Source organism: Rhinoraja longicauda, chromosome 13, assembly GCF_053455715.1.
Source record: "Rhinoraja longicauda isolate Sanriku21f chromosome 13, sRhiLon1.1, whole genome shotgun sequence".
Lineage (NCBI taxonomy): Eukaryota > Metazoa > Chordata > Chondrichthyes > Rajiformes > Arhynchobatidae > Rhinoraja > Rhinoraja longicauda.
In genome coordinates this window covers 21,831,460-21,855,152 of record NC_135965.1, presented here as the reverse complement: position 1 = coordinate 21,855,152, position 23,693 = coordinate 21,831,460, and the positions used below count along the sequence as shown (strand labels likewise).

Sequence of the window (23,693 nt, the reverse complement as noted above, 5' to 3'; positions counted from 1 at the left end):
ACATGAATGCGATCAAGCCATTAACAGTGTACAGATATTGGATAAAAGGAATAGCATTTAGTGCAAGGTCAAGTCCGGAAAAATCTGATGAAAGATTGCTCTGTTACTGTAGACCACTGTGACCAGAACTGTTTACAGGACGTTATGTTGAATGTAGCTTCAAGGAACTGCAGATGCTGAATTATGAAAAAATACACAAACTGCTAGAGTACCTCAGCAGGTCAGGTAGCATTTCGGCATCTCTGGAGGACATGGATAGGCCACGTTTCAGATTGTGACCCTTCAGATTAATTTGGCTGTGGGTGGGGAGGGGAGAAAGCTGGTGGGGAGGAGGGGCATAACAAAGTCTGGCAACTGATATGTGGATGCAGGAAAGGGAGGGGTTGATAGGCAGATAGTTGGGCAAAGGTCAGAGATACAAAAGACAAAAGGTGTGAGATAAGGATGGAAGAGGAGCGAATTGTGAAGCCAGAGGAAAGAATGTGGATGGATGGGGAGAAGTGGGCGCATATCCAGGTGGGGCCCGAGACACCGCCAGACCCATTACGTTACTCCAGCACTTTGAGTTTGAGTAGATTATTGTCACGTGTACCGAGATACAGTGAAAATCTTTTGTTGCATGCTAACCAGTCAGCAGAAAGACAAAATATGCTTACAATGGAGCCATCCACAGTGTACAGATACATGATAAGTGAATAACCTTTAGTGCAAGATAAAGCCAGTAAAGTCCAATCGAAGATAGTCTGATGGTTTCCAATGAGGTAGGTAGCAATTAAGGACTGTCAGAGGTTATGGGGAGAAGACTGGAGAATTGGGTTAGAAGGGAGAGATAGACATGATGGGCCAAATAGCCGAATTCTGCTCCTTTCACTTATGGCTTATGATCTTATGACTGAGGTTATGGGGAGAAGACCGGAGAATAGGGTTATAGACAATAGGTGCAGGAGGATGCCATTCGGCCCTTCGAGCCAGCACCGCCATTCAATGTGATCATGGCTGATCATTCTCAATCAGTACCCCGTTCCTGCCTTCTCCCCATACCCCCTGACTCCGCTATCCTTAAGAGCTCTATCTAGGAGGGAGAGATAGACATGATGGGCCAAATGGCCGAATTCTGCTCCTTTCACTTATGGCTTATGATCTTCTGACTGATCTCTAGTTGTTGGTAGGATGGTTCAGTTGATAACTGCTGGGAAGAACGTGTCCCTGAATCTGGAGGTGTGCGTTTTCACAATTGTATACCTTTTGCCCGATGGGAGAGGGGAGAAGAGGAAGTGACCACAGTGCGACTTGTCCTTGATGATGCTCGTGGCCTTGCTGAGACTGAGTGAGGTGTAAATGGAGACAATGGAAGGGAGGAGGTTGGTTTGCGTGATGGTCTTGGCTGCGTCTGCAATTCTCTGCAATTTCTTGTGGTCTTGGATGGAGCTGTTACCAAACCATGTTGTGATGCATCCCGATAAAATGCTTTCTACGTCGCATTTGTAGAGATTGGTAATTGTTGGGGACGAACCGAACTTCCTAAGCCTTCTAAGAAGTAGCGGCATTGGTGTGCTTTCTTGCCTTTTTCAGGTTCTGTATCATTATTGGATGTGTTGGCCATGACTTGGTTGTGGATATTTCATGACAACTTTGGGTTGGTATTTACTGAGGAAAATAATGCTGACAAAGTTCTGATCAAAGCTGAACGATTGAATGATTAGTTAACGATGGGGTGAGGTTTAATAGACAGGATGTACAGGCTAATGGCACGATTTATGGACACCCCTACATACAATTGACCTCCCACAATGCTAAATTCAAAATCTGACCTACATGGTTCCTACGAACAGCAGAACCATCTCAGCTTTGTCACAGTGGTGCAGCGGGTAGAGCCACTGCCTCACAACGCCAGAGACCCGGGTTCGATCCTGACCTTGGATGCTGTCTGTGTGTGGAGCTTGTCCTTTCTCCCTGTGACGGCATGGGTTTCTTCCGGGTGCTCCGGTTTCCTCCCACATCCCAAAGGCGTGCAGGTTTGTAGGTTAATCGGCCCTCTGTAAATTTCTCCTAATGTATAGGGAGTGGATGAGAAAGTAGGATAGCATAGACTTGGAGTGAGCGCGTGATCGGTGGTTGGCGTGGATAAGACATAAGTCACTGGTTCAGCCTGTGCCAGGCCAAATATGATACCATGACATGTGTTCCATGCACTTTGGAGACCGACAAACCCTCATTCTTTCTCATTGCTCAGCCAGCTACAAACCCATGCTTTGTGCCTGTGATTTGTGATTTCTTGGACTGCTCCCCTCCCCCCTCTGTAACTGTCTGTCCCCTCTCCCTCCTCCATTCAATGCTGTTGCCTCGTCTCAGCTCCCTGACCTCCCACCTTCCCCAGTCTGCTCGTAAATCACCCGGTGACTCCTTTCTGCAAAGGAGGAATGCCAGAGAGGTGTCAGTTACTTTAGTTTAGAGATACAGCGCGGAAAGAGGCCCTTCGGCCTACCGAGTCCATGCCGACCAGCGATCCCTGCACACTAGCACTATCCTGCAGGGACAATTTACAATTTTACCAAGCCTATTCAAGGAACAGAGAGACTCTCAACCCCCTAGAAAGATCTCGAGGGGTTTGTGAGGCTGGAGGTGATTACATCATCCAGAAACATTCAGGAACCAAGTTAATGTGAACCATGAGGTAATCATTTTGACCCAAGGTTTTTAGCTTTAGGTTGAGAGATACAGCACAGAATCAAGCCCTTCGGCCCACTGAGTCTGTGTTGACCAGCGATCACCCATAGATCGTCCCTAGCGTGTAGGATAGAACTATTTACAGAAGCCAATTAACCTTCATACCCGAATGTCTTTGGAGTGTGGGAGAAAACCGGAACAGCCAGAAAAAACCCACGCAATCACAGGGAGAACGTACAAAATCCACACAGACAGCACCTGGAGTCAGGATCGAACCCAGGTCTCTGGCGCTGTAAGACAGCAGCTCTACTGCTGCGCCACTGTGCCGCCATTAACATCTAAATATCTCTGATGGGACCATCCACTAGTGACTGCATTCAGTCAGTTCCACAATTAACTGCAGTATTTTGTTGATAACGGCAATGTCAAAGAAAATCGGTGCTTCCACCATAAACACAGGTGCAAGCTTGCACAGGTTTGGCAGTGTTTGTGTTTTTAATTAGCCACGTGCAACCTGCACTACAGCTCCAAAGCTCAGATGTATTCACAGAGTAAGCGGCATGGTGGCGCAGCGGGAGAGTCGATCCTGTCCTCCGGCACTGTGTGTAGGAGCTTGACGGAGCACCGTGTGACCGCGTGGGCTTTCTCCGGGTGCTCCGGTTTCCTCCCACACTCCAAAGACATGCAGGTTTGTAGGTTGATTGGCTTTGGTAAAATTGTAATCTATATACTAAAACTCTCTTTTTTTATCTTGTTTGTGAGTGAACTTCAGCCAAAACGGTACACGATAGTGCGACCATTTTAGGCCCACCTTACTCACCATTGTCACTTTAGTGATAATGCAAGTAGTTTTATTGAAATCGGTCTTATATTTTTAAAGTTATTCACATTTTAAAGTTTTGGGGAGGGGAGGAGGGAAGAAGGGGGAGTGGGGGAGAAGGGAGAGGGGAGAGGAGAGGGGGGGTTGAGGAGAGAGGGGAGAGGGGGTTGAGGAGAGAAGGGAGGGGGGGAGGACAGGGTGCTGCACCAATGCAGCAGAGGTTTGGGCCCAACGGGTCCACTTATCATATCATATCATATCATATATATACAGCCGGAAACAGGCCTTTTCGGCCCTCCAAGTCCGTGCCGCCCAGTGATCCCCATACATTAACACTATCCTACACCCACTAGGGACAATTTTTACATTTACCCAGCCAATTAACCTACATACCTGTACGTCTTTGGAGTGTGGGAGGAAACCGAAGATCTCGGAGAAAACCCACGCAGGTCACGGGGAGAACGTACAAACTCCTTACAATGCAGCACCCGTAGTCAGGATCGAACCTGAGTCTCCGGCGCTGCATTCGCTGTAAAGCAGCAACTCTACCGCTGCGCTACCGTGCCGCCCATACTTGGTCTAGTAGTGTACTAAAATTGTCTCTAGTGTGTAAGATAGTGCTAGTGTACGGGTGGTTGCTGGTCGGCATGAAATCAGTGGGCTGAAGAGTCTGTTTCCATGCTGTATCTCTGATGTCTAAAGTCTAAACTCTGTGCTTCATTCTCCCGTGCCAGAGATAGTTTAGGACTTTATCTCATGGAGTGCAGGAGGATGAGGGGTGATCTTATAGAGGTGTATAAAATCATGAGGGGAATAGTCTTTTACCGAGGATAGGGGAATCACGAACCTGAGCCTTGTAGAACAAGAACCAAGAACCTTATAACAACTTGGACATAATGGCGCCAAACCTGGTGTCTCTTGTATACTGTCTCAGTGTATTATTCCTATACATTTGTATTGAAAGGGCAGACTGGGCGATCGTTTTGCTGAACACCTACTCTCAGTCCACCTTGGCCAAATTGATGTCCTGGATGCCAAACACTTTAACTTCCCTTTCCATTCCCACTCTGACCTTTCTGTCTTGGGCCCCCTCCACTGTCAGAGTGAGGCCACATGCAAATTGGAGGAACAGCACCTCATATTTTGCTTGGGCAGCTTACAACCCAGCAGTAGTGCAACGAGACCTGGGTGTCCTTGTACACCAATCACTGAAAATAAGCGTGCAGATACAACAGGTAGTGAAGAAAGCTAATGGCTTGTTGGCCTCATAACGAGAGGATTTGAGTATAGGAGCAAAGGGGTCCTTCTACAGTTGTATAGGCCCCTGGTGAGACCACATCTGGAGTATTGTGTGCTAATTTTTGGTCTGCTAATTTGAGGAAAAACGTCCTTGCTATTGAGGCAGTGCAGCGTAGGTTCACAAGGTTAATCCTTGGGATATCACTGTCATATGAGGAAAGATTGGAAAGACTCGGTTTGTATTCACAGGAGTTTAGAAGGATGAAACGGGATCTTACAGAGACATATACAATTATAAAAGAACTGGACAAGCTAGATGCAGGAAAAATGTTCCCAATGTTGGGGGAGTCCAGAACCAGGGGCCACAGTCTAAGAATAAAGGGGAGGCCATTTAAAACTGAGATGAGAAGAAACTTTTTCACCCAGAGAGCTGTGAATTTGTGGAATTCTCTGCCACAGAAGGCAATGGAGGCCAATTCACTGGATGAATTTAAGAGTGTTAGATAGAGCTCCAGGGGCTTGTGGAATCAAGGGATAATGGGAGAAGGCAGGCACAGGTTACTGATTGTGGATGATCAGCCATGATCACAATGAATGGCGGTGCTGGCTCGAAGGGCCAAATGGCCTCCTGCACCTATTTTCTATGTTTCTAGTATGAATATTGATTTCTCTAATTTCAAGTAACCCCCGCATTTCCTCTCTTCCTCCCCCACCCTAGTCATTCTACTAGTTCCACTGTTCTCATTCTTATATCCCTCTTGTTATCACATCATCCCAAGACAACAATGGACCATTATGGGCTCCACCCTTCCATGATCATCTTTTGCCGGCCCTGATTTGTTCTGGTCTTTTTCTACCTCCAGCGTTCCCTCTCTGACTCTCAGTCTGTGGAAAAGTTTCAACCCAAAATGTCACCTGTTTCTTTTCTCCAGAGACATGCCACCAGCCCCACTGAGTTGCTCCAGCACTTTGTGTCTATCTACACTGAATCTAAGATGTGCTTGCATATAGTAATACTTTTACTGAACTGAAGGCAAAAGAATTTAACTGTACTTTGGTACATGTGACAATAAAGTACCATTGAGAGGACATAGGTTTAAGGTAAGAGGGGCAACCTTTTGCACTCAGAGGTGGTGGGTCTATGGAACGTGCCGCGACAGGAGGTAGTTGAGGCAGGTGCGATGACAACATTTAAAAGATACTTGGTCAGGCACGTGGATAGGATAGGATTGGAGGGATATGAGGCAGGAGGGTAAATGGAACTAACTTATATCGGGGGCATCATGACAAATTGGGCCGCAGAGCTTGTTTCCGCGCTGTGTGATTCAATGACTCGACGACATTTTTCCGATTCCCTTGGAGCTAGAAAGAGTAGTGGATGCTTGATCTACCTCCACTGCCCTTTCTGCACCGCATTGTACATCATAACAACCTGTTCAACCTGATAAAAAATAGTCTCTCAGGAAAATGCAAACTGCTGCAGGAACTCAGCAGGTCTGGCAGCATCTGTGGGGGGAATGGATAGATGACATTTTGTGTTGGGGCCCTTCTTCAGACTGATGAAAAATTAATCCCTTCTTACTTTCTGTTTTCTAATTATCTTGCCTACATTTCCTCTAGTTTAGTTTAGAGATCCAGCATGCACACAGGCCCTTCGAGTCCGCGCCGACTAGCGATCACCCCGTACACTAGCACTATCCTACACACTAGGGATAATTTACAATTTTTAAGAAGCCAAATAACCTACAAACCTGAACGTCTTTGGAATGTGGGAGGAAACGGGAGAAAACCCATATGGTCACAGGGTTAACGTACAAACTCCGTAGAGTCAGGATCGAACTCTGGTCTCTGGTGCTGTAAAGCAGCAACTCAACAACTGCGCCCCCATACTATTTTTCTGTAGTATGGTGGCTCAGCCTTTCTGGCACTGGATGCAATTTGTGCCATCAAACTTAGTCAAAACTAATCAAAGTATTAAATTGTCACGTAGCAATCTCTGCCAAAGCCTCCCCCGCAACAGAAACCTGAGAACTGAGCTATAAATCTCCTCTGTGTCAGTGCAGAAGACTACTTTAACTCCCTTGGGCATTGTGGAATTCTGCGATTGAAAATGAATCGTTATTGCAGTGAAGCAAGTGTAGAAATAATTTCCTTCAGGGAATGGACGGCCAGCAATATTTACCCAGGTCTGAAGAAGGATCCAGTCCCGAAACATTGCCTGTCCATTTCCTCTGCAGATGTTGCCTGACCCGCTGAGTTCCTCCAGCACTTTGGTTTTTGTTACCCAACTCAGACACTGAAAAGGAAATAACTATCTATACAACAGCTTTCTTGACCTCGGAACATTTGAACGTATTAAACATCCAATGTAGTACATTTGAAATATCATTGTTGTGGAGTAATACAGCACAGAAATGGGGAATCAAGAACCAGAAGGCATCGGTTTAAGTTGAGAGGGGCGAGGTTTAATAGGAATCCAAGGGGCAACCTTTCACACAGAAGATGGTGGGTTTATGGAACGAGAAGAGGCATTTGAGGCAGGTACAATAACATTTTAAACACATTTGGACACGTAAATGGATGGGAAAGGTTGAGAGGAACATGGGCCAACTGCGCGGGGGGGGCGGACATTTTGGTTGGCATGGACGAGTTGGACTGAAAGGCCTATTTTCATGTTGTATGACACTCTCTGACTCTCTTATTTGTATCTGCCTCAACTACTTCCTCTGGCAAAACACAAAGATATGACAGGGTTCCATTGCTGGGAAGCAAATGCTGCCGTGATCTGTGTTCCCAATCGGCAGAAACTTACCGAATGGTGAAAGGCCCAAATTTGTGTGGATGTGGAGAGGATGTTTCCTCCAGTGAGAGAGTCTAGGACCAGAGGTCGCAGCCTCAGAATAAAAGGATGTTCCTTTAGGAAGATGAGGAGGAATTTCTTTAGTCAGAGGGTGGTGAATCTGTGGAAATCATCACGACAGAAGGCCATGGAGACCAAGTCAATGGATATTTTTAAGGCAGAGATAGGTAGATTCTTGATCAGTACAGGTGTCAGGGGTTATGGGGAGAAGGCAGGAGAATGGGGTTAAGATCAGCCATGATTGAATGGCAGTGTAAGAAAATAACTGCAGATGCTGGTACAAATCGAAGGTATTTATTTCACAAAATGCTGGAGTGTGAAGAAGGGTCTCGACCCGAAACGTCACACATTCCTTCTCTCCTGAGATGCTGCCTGACCTGCTGAGTTACTCCAGCATTTTGTGAAATAAATACCTTTGATTGAATGGCAGAGTAGACTTGATGGGCTGAATGGCCTAATTCTGTTCCTATCATTTATGAACTTGTGAAGCATGCATCGGTAGGCAAGCCCAGTCCAGTCACTCAAATGCTCATCCACATGTTGAGCTTGCACATAAGGCAGGCATTTGTACGCTGGGTTTGCAGTCTTAATTTTAATCCTAGTTAAGAGGTGAATAAGTCTTCATTTATCCTAGTTAACAGATAAACGGACGAAGGGTCTCGACCCAAAACGTCACCCGTTCCTCTCCAGCGATGCTGCCTGTCCCGCTGAGTTACTCCAGCATTTTGTGTCTATCTTTGGTCTTCACTTATCCTGGTTAAGAGGTAAATGGGTCCTTATTTATCCTAGTTAAGCAGTAAGTAGGTCTTGTGTAGGAAGGAACTACAGATGCTGGTTGAAACCAAAGATAGATACAAAATAACTGAGTAACTCAGCGGGTCAGGCAGCATCTCTGGAGAAAAGGAACAGATGATGTTTTGGGTTGGAACCCTTCTTCAGTAAATAGGTCTTCACATCCTAGTCAAGAGGAAATTGGGTCTTCACATCCTAGTTAAGTAATAAATAGGTCTTCACTTATCCTAGTTAAAATGTAAATGGTCTCCATTTATCCTAGTTAAGAGGTAAATAGGTCTTCACATCCTAGTTAAGTGGTAAATCAGTCTTCTTATCCTAGTTAAGAGGTAAATGGGTCTTAACTTTGATCCTAGTTAAGCAACAGATGCCAGGAATTTGCAAATGCAGGAAGTGAACAATCTTCAAGCTCCAACAGGCTGAGAATAAGCTCGGGATTCACAGCAGAAACATTAGGCTGCCATCATTGGGTAATCGCCCATTAACAATCAATTAACATGCTACCTGTCGTGTAACACTCGTTACGTGATCTTGCTGTCAGTGACAATCCCTGTGCGTTCAACTGTACATGTCCTCAGTCAGCAGAACAGATGCCACCGAGCATTGAAAATGGTGGTTCTTGCCCTTGCCAGCAGAGTGTCTAACCACATTCAATGATTAATTTTCTCAAGGCATAATTTAATTCTTTCGTTGCAGATATGTGCTTCAGCTATTTAGTTTGGTTTAGTTTAGTTTATTATTGTCACGTGTATAGAGGTACAGTGAAAAGCTTTTTGTTGCGTGCTATCCAGTCAGCAGAAAGACTGTACATGATTACAATCAAGCCATCCACAGTGTACAGTTACAGGATAAAGGGAATAATGTTTAATGCAAGATAAAGTCTGATCAAAGATCAAAGATAGTCTGAAGGTCTCCAAAGAGGCAGATGGAAGGTCAGCACCCTAGTTGGTGATAGGATGGTTCAGCTGCCTGATAACAGCTGGGAAGAAACTGTTCTTGAATCTGCAGGTATGTCTCCGGGCACCCACTCTGGATTTTCTCCAGCGAACCCGGAGAAAACCCGCACAGTCACAGGGAGAACGTGCACTTCTCTACCTCTTGTCTGATGGGAGAGGGGAGAAGGAGTTTCTCGGGTGAGTGGTCCTTGGTTTAATTAATTTTGTTCTGCCTGTTTCTTTCCTTCCCCTACCTTGCTCATGGTGGCTGATTATTGCTTGGTAAATATGCTGCAGTGCCTGACTAAATCATGAGAGAAATAGATCGGTTAGATGCACAGTCACCCACCGCCCTCTGCGAGGGGGGGAAAAAACTTGCCCCACACATCTCCTTTAAACTTTGCCCCTCTTACCTTAAAGCCGTGCTGTGATTGGCCTGGGAGCTGTGATTGGCCTGCTGCTTGGAAGACGGGAGAGGTGGTTAGCTGTTGGATGGGGGGGAGTTTTGATTGGCTCTGTCTACCGTCCAGGAATTGTAGTCTGAAGAAGGGTCCTATCACCTATTCCTTTATCTCCAAAGATGCCTCCTGACTGCTGAGTTACTTCAGCATTTTGGGTCTATCTATAATTATAATTGGCTGTCTGCTGGGAGACAGCTGTGATTGATTAGCTGCTCGCAAGGAGGGAGGTTTCCTTGGGTTTTAGAGTGTGCGAATTTCCATTGGCTCCCTGTGTGGATCAGGAGCTGGGTGCAGGGGCAGGGAGGGAGGGAGCAGTGAGTCAGTTCAGGGTCCACAGCCTGTTTATCATATCATACTGTTTATCAACTCTCATATCATATCATATCATATATCATATCATATATATACAGCCGGAAACAGGCCTTTTCAGCCCTCCAAGTCCGTGCCGCCCAGCGATCCCCGCACATTAACACTATCCTACACCCACTAGGGACAATTTTTACATTTACCCAGCCAATTAACCTATTAACCAATTAACCTACATACCTGTACGTCTTTGGAGTGTGGGAGGAAACCGAAGATCTCGGAGAAAACCCACTCAGTCGTTCCCTCTCCCCTCGCACCTTCCCCCTCTCACCTCGCATCTCGTGAGGGAGGTGGGGGTCTGGAGAGGGGGAGGGGAATAGGGGTGGGGAGGGGGGAATGGGGGTGGAGGCAGGGCTGGGGGAGTGGGGGTGGGGGCAGGGGAGGGACAAGTGGGGGTGGGGTAGGGGAAATGGAGTGGGTCAGTGGGGGGAGGAGGGGGGATAAGGGGGATTGAGTGGGGGTGTTGAGGGTGCTACACCAATACAGGAGAGGCTTTGACGACACCCGCTCCCCTTCCCTATTCCCCCTCTACGAGGAATGGGCCCAACGGGTCCACTTGGTCTAGTATGACAATAAAACTCTTTTGACGAGTGAGAGCAATGAAACCCTGTGTCTGTCACTGTCTCCTGCACTTGGCTTGTCTGCAGGGAGAGCATTAGTGGAGCGTGACACTCCTCCCCTCCCTGGGGCCCCAGTGTCATCGATATTCCTCCTGGATCTGAAGAAACGTTTGGCACTGTTCATACACCACTCTGGACAACCTGTGAGGCAGAGGCAAGAAAGGGCAGCACAAGAATCACAATACCAGGGATTATCTTTCTCTCAATCGTCTGTGGCAACGAACTGGACAGGATTACGCTGTGCAAGGGTAAAGTACTGGGGCGCTCAGTGGCCTGAATGCCAACCGGATTGTTCAAAATTCCCTCTGGAATTCTGTCCCAACCCAAAACATCGCCTATCCACATTCTCCAGAGATGCTGTCTGATCGGCTGTGTTACTCCAGCACGTTGTGTCTTTTGTTTTAAACCAGTATCCGCAGTTCCTTGTGTCTCTGTTTCACCCTGGAATTCTGCATCCGGACTCTGGGATCAGCTCCGTGACTTCTGAACGAGGGACTTCAGCACATCCTTGCCATCCTGACTCCGACTGCCGAGGGTAGAATGATGTCTGTGTACGGCCACTACACCCTCAGTATGGTTTAGCCGGGGGAGAGAGAGGGAGAAGGAGGTTGAGGGAGTGGAAGGGAGAGGGAGGGAGAGAGAGAGAGAGAGGGGGGGAGGAGGAAGTGTTACAGAGAGGGGGGGGAGAGAGAGTGACAGGGAGAGAGAGACAGAGAATCAGAGAGACGGAATCAAAGAGGAGAGAGACGGAAGGAGAGAGAGGGTGTCCGAGAGAGGGGGGAGATTGACGGAGAGGGGAAGGGAGTCACAGAGAGAGGGTGGGAGAGAGTCTATACGATATGCTCTGATTAAACTGATCCTCATAGCCTTTTGGAACCTTGGAATTAAATGTGCGCTGGTCCCACACATTTCTTCTAATCGCCAGCTACAACTGACTGAATCAAATATTTTATTTTCCCCAAATACCTTCCCACCTTTGGAGCGTCTGTGCTGTGAACAATTCCCAGCAGAGGAGGACAGTGTGAGTGGACAGAAGGAGCTGCAGATTTCCTCCAGCACTTGGTGTTTTGCTCGGGACCTCGAGTGTCTGCAGAGGGAGTGCGTGAGTCTGCAGAGCTGGCTGGCCTGGGCATCACTGTCCGCTGACCGTCCATTACACTGCATGAACTGACTGCTCTCACTGATACAGCAGAAGAGAGAAAGTCTCTGTCACCGCAGTGAGGTCTGCCCTCTTTACACTTTAGTCTTCAGAGATACAGCGCGGAAACAGGCCCTTCGGCCCACCAAGTCCGCTCCGGCCAGCGATCCCCGTACGCTGCCACTATCCTGCACACTCGGTACAATTTGCAGAAGCCAATTAACCTACAAACCTGCACGTATTTGGAGTGTGGGAGAAAAAATCGGAACACCCGGAGAAACCCCAAGGCAGTCACGGGGAGAACGTACAAACTGCGCACAGACAGCACCCGCAGTCAGGATTGAACCCGGGCCCCTGCAGCAGTGAGGCCGCAATTCTACCCCTGCACCTCAGTGCAGCACTCACTGCAACATCCAGCCTTCCCAACAGCGCCGCAGAGCGAGAGTCTCAACCGTCCGCCTTGTGCTTTGGGAGTCGTCGATGCTCAGGATGCTGTCCCTATGCTTCAGGCTAAGAGGCAGAAGCCGGGGCCTGCCCCCCGCAGTGTCCCCCTGTCGCATGCAGGCCCCGCTCCGTTGCTGGGCGCTGCCTTCCCTGCGTCGAGTCCGGTGTTTCCCCGAGCCGCGGCCAGCAGCTCGTCAGTGTAAGTCACCTCCTTCATTCCTGCATCTCCCCCCACTCTCGTCCCACGCCCGTCGCCATGTAACCCCGGCCATTCCTTTGTCTCCCACTCCCGTCCGGCAGAAGGTACAGAATTTTGAAAATATGCACCACCAGTCTCAGGAACAACTTTCCCCCCTCTGTTATCAGACTGACCAGTCCATCCATAAGCTCGGAGACTGTCCGATACCCCTTTGCGGACATTGGACTTTATCTCTGGAACTGGTGTGCTACAATGCTGAGAACTATATTCTGCATTCTGTATCTTCCCCTTTGCTCTCCTATTGTACTTATCATATCATATCATATCATATATATACAGCGCGGAAACAGGCCTTTTCGGCCCACCAAGTCCGCGCCGCCCAGCGATCCCCGTACATTAACACTATCCTACACCCACTAGGGACAATTTTTACATTTGCCCAGCCAATTAACCGACAAACCTGTACGTCTTTGGAGTTTGCGTTTGTCTTGATTGTATTTATGTATAGTATTATTTGATCTGCTTGGTTAGCATGCAAATCAAAGCTTCTCACTGTACCTCTGTACACATGACAATAATAAACCTAAACCTAAATCCTTTCCCCCACCTTCCTGGGTAGTCTGCATGTGTGGATTAGGCTCGGGCAGATTTATGTAACCTTGTCATTCCTAGACTTTATCTGTGCGTCTTTTACTCGCTCCTCTGAGGGTGGTATCTGTAAGAGTTGTATATTTTGCAGCTTTGTGCTGTCTGCTCTTGTCGAGGGTCCACTGACTTCTGAACTCTTCTTCCACTCGACAACTTCCCGATACATACCTCTGTGAAAAGTCACTGGGATTTCAGAGTACCTTAACCAGGCATTCGTGGAATATTCTTAGACACAAAGTGTTGGAGTAACTCAGCCGGTCAGGCAGCATCTCTGGAGAACATGGATATGTGAAGTTTTTGGGTCAGTGTCTGAGGAATGGTCCCAATCCGAATCGTCACCTATCCATGCATTCCACAGATGCTGCCTGATCCGCTGAGTTGCTCCAGCACTTTCTATCCTTTTCTGGAGAACATGGATAGGTGATGTTTCGGGTCGGGAAACTTCTTCAATGAATCAGAAGGTTCCTGATTCGAAACGTCGCCGATCCATGTTCTCCAGAGATGCTGCCTGACCCGCTGAATTACTCCAGCACTTTGTGTCTTTTTTTTGTAATCCAGCATCTGCAGTTTCTTGTTTCTCTTCTATGGAACATTCTTCTTGTTCTCAACAGAACCTTAGCAACCAACAAGTGGTCCAAATATTGGTTCTGTCCTTCCAATCGATTTGGGCCCAGAGGCAACATTTTCAAGTGTTTCCCACATTACTCCTGTGATCTCTCACTGGATAACATTGCAGGGGCCTGGGTGCATTTTACCCAAGAGTAATGCAACTTTGCTTTGATAATTGCTTTTTTGTAGATTCTGTTTTTGTTAGCATTGATGTTCTTAGACTACTGTTTTAATTTAATTCAAAGGTTTAAAGGTCTTTTATTGTCACGTGTACCAATTAAGGTCAAGTAATATTCGATTTACCATACAGCCATACTAAAAAAGCAACAAGACGCACAACTACGTAAAAGTTAACATAAACATCCACCATTACGGATTCCACATTCCTCACTGTGATGGAAGGCAACAAAATCTAATCTTCCTCCCTCTTTATTTAGTATAGTTCAAAGATACAGCATGGAAACAGGCCCTTCAGCTCACCGAGTACACGCCAACTATTCATCACCCATTCACACTAGTTCTTTAATATCCCACTTTCTCATCCACCCCATACACACGAGGGGCAATTTACAGAGGCTACTTAACCTACAAATCTGCAAATGTTTGGGATGTGGGAGGAAACCAGAGCACTCGGAGGAACCCCACGTAGTCACAGGAAGAACGTGCAGACTCCACACAGCAGCCGAGGTCAGGATCAAACCCGGGTCTCTGAGGCTGTGAGGCAAATGCTCTACTGCTGCGCACACTGTGTTTTACAGCAAATCAGTCTTTAGTACGGCTGCACCAGGCAGGGGTTAACCATAACTATAGAATGCACCATAGAAAGCAAACTGTCAGGTTGCATCACAGCCTGGTTTGGGAACAGCTCTGCCTAAGACCCTGAAAAATTGCAGATTTGTGGATGTAGCCAAGTCCATTACCCAGACCAGACTCCCCACCATTGGCTCCATCTACACTTCACGCTGCCTCGATAAAGCAGCCAACATAATCAAAGACATCCCACCCCGGTCATTCCTCCTTTCCTGAACTGATGAGCTTCAAAGCTGAGAACTTCCCCTTTCCCTTTGCTCTTCCTGTTGTACTTGAGTTTGACGTGATTGTATTTATGTATGGTATAGATGGATCCAAGATGGGGCCCAAGCCAGGTGACTCTTTGTGCGTTGGTCACAGAAGTGGATCTGCAATCGTACATTACAATCGCTCCACTCTTTTAAATCTCTACTCCAACAGCAGCATTTCTTGCTTTCCCTGTGGCTGTACCTGTGGATGGCTTGATGATAATCATGTATAGTCTTGCTGCCGACTGGTTAGCACGCAACAAAAGCTTCTCGCTGTACCCCGGTGCACATGACAATGAACTAAACTGAACTATCTGACCTGTTTGAATAGCACGCAAAACAAAGCTTTTCTCTGCACCTCAGTACACGTGACAATAATAATAAACCTAAAAGTGAATAAATGGTGGAATAGGTTTGATGGGCTGAATGGTTTCCTCCCATTCCTTTCCCAAGCCTTAGAATGGACACATCTGTTGGAATGCATTGTGTGGGAGAGATGTCTTTACTTGCGTAAAGAGGTTTTAATAAATAATTTGCAATGGCGTTGGACAGAGCAGGGAGTTTTCCCAGGGTCTGAGGTGCTCTCTCTGGATGTGCAGTGCAGTGTGTCCACTCTTGCCTTTGATCACTGCTGCAGGGAGAGGGCGAGGGGAGACCAAGTCATTACTCAACCCTTCCCTTGTGTCTGCCGGGACCTTCCATCATCGGTGACACCAGTATCAGATTTAAAGAAAATGCAAATAGTTGACCTTGAGATAATTGACCTTGAGACCAAAGCATCGGGAAGATGAGTGGGAAGGAATCAGTGTAAAATAAAACAGCAACGATCATCGTCTGTCGGCAACTGGGTACGTGTTTGCACAAAACTCCCACAGTATTTAATAGCTGAGTCTTGTTGCAATTGGGCCTTGTGTCGAGTCATAAATCTTACATTGGATCCCTGATCAGAGCAAATATGACATTAAGAATTCTCTACCTTGCTTTTACATTATATTACATTATTGCTTTTACATTATAATGTATAATATCCTGTACATTATATTGTACAGGATATTGGTGAGGCCACGTTTGAAGTATTGTGAAGGATGGATATCATTAAGCTGCAAAATATGCAGAGAAGATGTACGTGGATGTTGCCCGGACCTGAGGGCCTGAGCGATGGGGAGAGTTTGATTTGATACTTAGATGTATCTTAGATAGATGTCTCGTTGGAGTAGTGTTTTCACTGTGATTTTGTACTTATTTTTGTAAAGCGTAAAGGGTAGCATCACAGGCCAATTACAGACTGATTGAACTGCAGACGTTTGAAAGTGATATTAAGTGGCAATAATGACAATTGTGTGTACTCCGAAGCAAATTAAGGAGAGACTGAAAGATTGACGATCACGCCTGTCATTTCATGCTGACACGAGGGGTACTGGCCAAACGGGGCAGGTGGGGCTAGTGTAGATGGAGCATCATGGGAAGATGGGCCGAAGGGCCTGTTTCTGTGCTGTATATCTCTGTGCGTGTTTGTGTCTGTGTGTGTTTGTGTCTGTGTGTGTATCTGTGTGTGGTTTAGAGATATAGCATGGAAACAGGCCCACCAAGTCCACGCCGACCAGTGAATATCTGTCGGTACTAGTTCTCTGTTATCCCACTTTTTAATCCACGCCCTCGGGGAGCAATTTACAGAGGGCCAATTAACCTACAAACCGAATACTTACAAGGTATTCGGTATAGATGTTGGGACATTGTTACATGAAGTATTGAGATCAGTTTTGGTCACCCTGCTCTAGCAAGGATGTCATTAACTGGAAAGAGTGCAGTGAAGATTTACAAGGATGTTGCCAGGACTCGAGGCCCTGAGCTACAGGGAGAGGTTGAGCAGCCTGGGGCTTGATTTCTTGGAGCACAGGAGGCTGAGGGGTGATCTTATAGAGGTGTATAAGATTATAAGGGGAATAGATAGGGTAAATGTACAGAGTCTTTTACTCAGAGTGGGGGAATCAAGAGCCAGAGGATGTAAGTTTAAGGTGAAAGAAGCAAGTTTTAAAAGGAAAGTGAGGGGCAACTTTTTGACTCAGAAGGGGGTGGGTGCCTGGTATGTGGAACGAGCTGCCAGAGCAGGTAGCTGAGGCAGGTCCCATAACAACATTTAAAAGACATTTGGACAGGTGCATGGAATAGGAAAGATTTAGAGGGGTACTGGCCAAACGGGGCAGGTGGGGCTAGTGTAGATAGAGCATCATGGGCAGCATGGGAAGATGGGTCGAAGGGCCGATTTCTGTGCTGCATATCTCTGTGAGGCTTAAGTAATAAAGTAAGACTTTTATTGTTCTTTTCCCGGCTCATATGACAAATAAATACTCTTGACTCTTGACATTAGATTTGAACGTTGATGAGACCACACCAGTGTGTGTGTGTGTGTGTGTAAGAGAGATGAGAGAGACTCCCCAAGGGATCCGTTCCCTGTAGCTCCGAATGTGATAAGCCACATTTGAAAGACATTTTAAATTGAAATTGCACTAATGAAAGTTGAGTTCTCAAATGCAGTACTGACCAACCTAATTAGATTCTGGGTGTGGTGAACAGTGTATTGTGTGAAAACATTGAGACATCGAAAATATTGAAAGCCTTTCATCTTCATGTAGAATTTAGCGGTACAGAAACAGGCATTTCATGCCAGCTCGTGACTGCCAATGTTTTAAAGCCCCACAGACCACCTAGTGTTTACGAGCCTGTCACTTTGTTTTACAGCAGAGAATTCGTATAATAATCAGCCCACCTCTTGCATTACCATGGAGTTTTACTTTCTGATTGTATTTTGCACTAATGTCCTGCCTTTTGTTTGCACACTCTTCTCATATTTTATGTGTAATTAATAATTTTTCTGTGTTGTCTCGGTCTATATGCCTGTGATGCTGCTGTGAGCAAGATTTTTCATTGTAGCTGTCCCTCACTGTACTTGTACATAGGACAGGGGATGCCCAATGACGTAGCTAGTTGAGCCCCTGCCTCACAGTTCCAGAGACTGGTGTCCGCTGCTGTCTGTGTGGAGTTTGCACGTTCTCCCTGTGACTGCGTGGGTTTCCTCCGGGTACTCCGGTTTCATCCCACATCCCAAAGACGTGCAGGTTTGTAGGTTGATTGGCCCTCTCTAAATTGCCCTTAGTGTGTAGGGAGGGGGATGAGAAAATAAGGTAGAACTAGTGGAAACTGATGAGCATGCACTCGGTGGGCCGAAGGGCCTATTTCCATGCTGTGCCTTTCAATAAAACAATCAATCTCTTGAGAGATTATTGAGGTCTTCGGTCCATAAACTCATTTGTAGATGACATCTCGGACATTCAATAGCATCAGTCCTATCTCGGCAGTGTCAACTACGTGTGTGAGGATCTGTTTGTGGGGAGTGGATGAGAAAGTGGAATAACATAGAACTAGTTTGAACACATGATCAATGGTCGGCGTGGAGTTGGTGGACCTAAGGCCCTGTTTCTCTGCTGTATCCATAAGCAAAACTAAATAATAAACTCAAGTTGACTTGATTTGAAATGATACAAAGTGCAGGATTAACTCAGCAGGTCAGGCAGCATCTCGGGAAAACATGGATAGATGACATTTCTAATTGAAATTGCATGAATGAAAGGTTTGTTTTTTTTGAAACAAGAAACTGCAGATACTAGTTTACACAAAAATGACACTGTGCTGGAGTAACTCAGAGGCTCAGATAGCATCTGTGGGGAATATTAATGTTTGCCAGAGATGCTTTAATTTAGTTTATTGTCATGTGTACCAAGGTACAATGAAATGCATTTTTGTTGCGTGCTATCCAGTCAGCAAAAAGACTATACATGATTATACCTGGACTATCTCTGACATCTCCCTCCCGTTTCTGGACCTCACCATCTCCATCACAGGAGAAAAACTAGTGACGGACATTTATTACAAGCCCACCGACTCGCACAGCTATCTGGACTACACTTCTTCCCACCCGGTCCCCTGCAAAAAGTCTATCCCCTACTCCCAATTCCTCCGTCTACGCCGCATCTGCGCCCGGGATGAGGTGTTTCACACTAGGGCTTCCGAGATGTCCTTGTTTTTCAGAAAACGGGGCTTCCCCTCCTCCATTATAGATGAGGCTCTCACTAGGGTCTCTTCTACATCCCGCAGCTCCGCTCTTGCTCCCCATCCCCACACTCGCAACAAGGACAGGATCCCCCTCGTTCTCACCTTCCACCCCACCAGCCAGCGGATCCAACATATTATCCACCAACATTTCCGTCACCTACAACAGGACCCCACCACTGGCCATATCTTCCCATCCCCTCCCCTCTCTGCGTTCCGCAGAGACCGTTCCCTCCGCAACTCCCTGGTCCACTCGTCCCTTCCTACCCAAACCACCCTAACCCCGGGCACTTTCCCTTGCAACCGCACGAGATGCAACACCTGTCCCTTTACCTCCCCCCTCAACTCCATCAAAGGACCCAAACATTCTTTCCAGGTGAGACAGAGGTTCACCTGCACCTCCTCCAACCTCATCTATTGCACCCGCTGCTCTAGATGTCAACTTATCTATATCGGCCAAACCAAGCGCAGGCTCGGCGATCGCTTCGCTGAACACCTGCGCTCGGTCCGCATTAACGCAACTGATCTCCCGGTGGCCCAGCACTTTAACTCCCCCTCCCATTCCCAGTCTGACCTCTCTGTCATGGGCCTCCTCCAGTGCCATAGTGAGGCCCGCCGGAAATTGGAGGAGCAGCACCTCATATTTCGCCTGGGCAGTTTGCGGCCCGGTGGTATGAACGTCGACTTCTCCAACTTCAGATAGCTCCTCTGTCCCTCCCTTCCCCTCCTCCTTCCCAGATCTCCCTCTATCTTCCTGTCTCCACCTATATCCTTCCTTTGACCCACCCCCGACATCAGTCTGAGGAAGGGTCTCGACCCGAAACGTCACCCATTCCTTCTCTCCCGAGATGCTGCCTGACCTGCTGAGTTACTCCAGCATTTTGTGAATAAATCGATTTGTACCAGCATCTGCAGTTATTTTCTTATACATGATTACCATCATGCTGTCCATAGTGTACAGATGCAAGATAAAGAGAAATACATTTATTGCAAGATAATGTCCAGTGAAGTCTGATTAAAGATAGTCTGACGGTCTCCAATGAGGTGGATGGAAGGTCAGGACTGCTCTTTAGTTGGTGATAGGATGGTTCAGCTGGGAAGAAACTGTCCCTGAATCTGGAGGTGTGCGTTTTTACACATCTGTGCCTATTATTTGACCCACTGAGTTATTCCAGCACTTTGTGTCTTTGTTGGACTTGACTTGATTAATCTGGAACCCCAGTACCAGTGAACAAGTGCTGCAAAGTCAGAAGTATCATCTTCTGAGTGAGGTACCTTATCAGATGGAAGAGAAAGATCCCATGGTATTAAAGCAGCATCTGCAGTGCCTTGTTTCTCTCTTCTCCCTTATTTGGAATATTGTATTCAGTTTCAGTCACCATGCTTTAGGAAGGGTGGAGGCCTGAGATCTCCTGAGATGCTGCCTAATCCGCTGAGTTACTCCAGCATTTTGTGATACCTTTGCTTCAGGAAGGATGTCATTAAGCTGCAAAAATGTGCAAAAAAGATTTATGAGGATGCTGCCAGAACTCGAGCACTGAGCTCTCAGGAGAGGTTGGGCAGGCATCAACATTATTCCTTGGAGTGCAGGTGTATACCTTAGTTCCATCAAGATGCAGGACAAAATGCCACAAGAGATCCTTCTTCCCTGTGGCTATGAAACTTTACTACTCCTCCCCCTTCTTTCGTGGGGTAGTCTGAGACTGACTCCCCTCCCTCCTCCCTCCGTCACCCACCCCCCTCCCCAATCTTTCCACATCCCCCAATCCTTTCCACTCATCACTTTAATTTCACGTTTCATGGATTTTGTGTTTTTATGACTATTGGCAGATCAATTTCCCTCCTGGGATAAATAAAGTTCTATCGTATCGTATAAAACCATGAGAGGAATAGATAATATGCAGTGTTTTACACAGGGTGGTGGAATCAAGGAACAGAGGATATAGGTTAAGGAGAGTGGAGAAAGATTTAATAGGAACCTGAGGGGTAACATTTTCACTGAGAGGGTAGTGGGTATATGGAATAAGCAGCCAGAGGAGGTAGCTGAGGCAGGTATTATAACAACATTTGGACAGGTACATGGATAGGAAAGGTTTAGAGGGAAATGTGCCAAACACAGGCAGTAGATGTACCCTTTATCCTGTTCCTGTGCACTATGGACAGCTTGATTATAATCGTGTCTAGTCTTTTATTTGACTGGTTAACGTACAAACAAAAGCTTTTCACTGTACCTCGGTACACCAGACGATAATAATAATTAACTAATAAACTAATGATGGGACTAGTGTAGATGGGGCATCTTGGTTGTCAAGGGCAAGTTGAACCGAAGGCCTGCTTCCATGCTGCACGACTCTATGAATCTATGAAGACATAGAACACATTGCTGTACGTATCTGGTTTGCAAAAGTAAAAAAGGCACAAAGCGTTAGAGCTAACTGGCTGTAGCCGGGTCACATTTGTAGGAAGCAGATAGGAAGAAGGGTCTTGACCCAAAACGTCGCCTTGTCCATTGCCCTCCACCAATGCTGCCTGACCTGCTAAGTTCCTCCAATGCTTTGTGCCTCTTTTTCTTTTGCAAATCAGCATCTGCAGTTCCTTGTTTCGACAGAGCTTGTGTCTGTTTTGTGTTATGGTGAACTTTGACCTCTTGCCTGCAGTTCCCCGGGTCAATGGCCACACGAAGTTGGAGAGGCGGCACGAGACCGGGGGCTACGAGAGCTCCTCCACGCTGATGAGCAGTGAGCTGGAATCCACCAGCTTCTTTGACTCGGATGAAGATGATTCCACCAGCAGGTGAGGCAGCCGCGATAATGTCGGGCCCAGCTGAGACCATACCTGGAGTATAGACCCCGACCGAAGGACAGACGTTTCATCGGAAAAGGGGCAGAATAGAAGTTTAGAAGGACAGGCTCTGGGCCTGTACTCGCTGGAGTTTAGGATGAAGGGGGGACCTCATTGAAACTTACCGAATAGTGAAAGGCCTGGCTAGAGTGGATGTGGATAGGATGTTTCCGCTATTGGGAGAGTCTAGGACTAGAGGGCACAGCCTCAGAATAAAAGGATGTACCTTTAGAAAGGAGAAGAGAAGGAATTTCTTTAGCCAGAGGGTGGTGAATCTGTGGAATTCATTGATACACATGGTGGTTGAGGCAAAGTCATTGGGTATTTTTAAAAGTGGAGATTAACAGATTCTTGATAAGTAAAACCCCTGTCCCACTTAGGCGATTTTTTTAGGCGACTACTGGCGACTAGGCTGTCGCCACATGGTTGCCGGGGTGACCTGTATGGTCGTGAGTCTCCTCAGTCTTTCTGGTCACCGCTGGATTTTCAGAATGTTGAGAATTTTTCGGAGACAGTGGGTTTGACACCAATAAGCGTAGCTTGACGTCTCCTGACATAGGTGCTGTCGTAGGTTGTCGCCAGGTGATGTAGGTTGTACTGCATTGAAAATTAAACTCTTTTGGGAGGATGTGAGTGGCCCTGAAAAGGGGCTTTTCTTGTGGTCTGTTGTGGGCTCTCTTCCTGGAGTGGTGGACTTGTGTTTGTGGTGTGGGCTGTTTGCTGCTGGTCTTCAGATCATGTCGTTCTGCCATGGTACACTGCCTAGTTCGGAGTTGTTGGAAGTGCAGAGATGGTCTCTCTGGTCCTCGGCTCCCTTGTTGGAGGTGTTTCCTGGCAATCTCTCAGGTCCCACCATCGGTGCAGCTTGTCCTCCACTTCACCATGAGCCTGGTGTGATGTTGCCTGTCTGGTTGTCCACTCGGTCACCCTCCACCATGGCTGCTGCTACTGTACCTCTGGTACGGATCAGGTTGTGGAGGACACATGCTGAGTAGACAATGGTCTCCACATTCTTGGGCTCCTGCTCCATCATGGTCAGCAAGCATCTGGGTCTCTTCAAGGACAAGGGCTTCAACCACACAGACCTCTTCTAGGGCTTCTTCTTCCCCATTCTTCCTATCCTTCTGTCTTGCTGATCTTTAAGCGTGAGGGCCGCTGCAAGCAGCAGGGCTTCTTCTTCTTGTGAGAACAATGCCCTCTGATGTTGCTCCAGGGTAGTCATGATGCAGAATGATTGGAAACCCTTCCCCTACACCCCCTTTTATAGGGAAACTGGGTGATTCCATTTTTTTGGAGGCCAAAATGACGTGAATTGTCTTCAGTTATGGCCAACAGAGTCGTAACTTGTCACAGGTGGACATAGGTTGACTTCGGTTGTTGGAGGTGAGGTCGTAGGTGGACATCCTAAGTCGCGATGACTGGGTCGCTTGCTGTTGGTAGCTTGCCTTAGCATGACGTCGACTAGGTGGTAGGTTGTTGTAGCTTGTCATAGACATTGTCGTGGGGGGGGTCCAGTTGCCGTTTTTTCGGCGACCTGCTACGAATATGGGAGTCACCGGCAATCACCTAAAAGAAATCGCCTAAGTGGGACAGGCCCTTAAAGGAGTCAAAGGTTATGAGGCAAAGACAGGAGGGTGGGGTTGAAAGGGAAAGACAAATCAGCCATATTGAATGGCAGAATAGACCCGATAGGCCAAATGTTCTAATTCTGTTCCTATAACTTATGGACTACTGTGTGTGGGATGGGGGAGGAGTGCAGTGAAGGTGTGGCACGGTGGCGTAGCGGGTAGAGCCGCTGCCTGACAGTTCCAGAGATTCGGGTTCGATCCTGACTACGGATGTTCCAGTTTTCTGCCACATCTGTAGGTTAATTGGCCTCTGTAAATTGT

The 23,693-nt window shown here is 47.1% G+C and overlaps 1 protein-coding gene across 3 annotated transcripts in view; it reads left to right on the top strand.

The window, feature by feature from the left end:
* Window positions 1-23,693, top strand: part of dvl3b (dishevelled segment polarity protein 3b) — a 79,583-nt gene that overhangs the window by 34,993 nt on the left and 20,897 nt on the right. For all 3 annotated transcript variants that reach the window (XM_078410541.1, XM_078410540.1, XM_078410542.1), the window contains one exon: window positions 21,621-21,756. In XM_078410541.1, coding sequence (XP_078266667.1) covers window positions 21,621-21,756 — 136 coding nt within the window. The remainder of the gene's footprint in view (window positions 1-21,620; window positions 21,757-23,693) is intronic.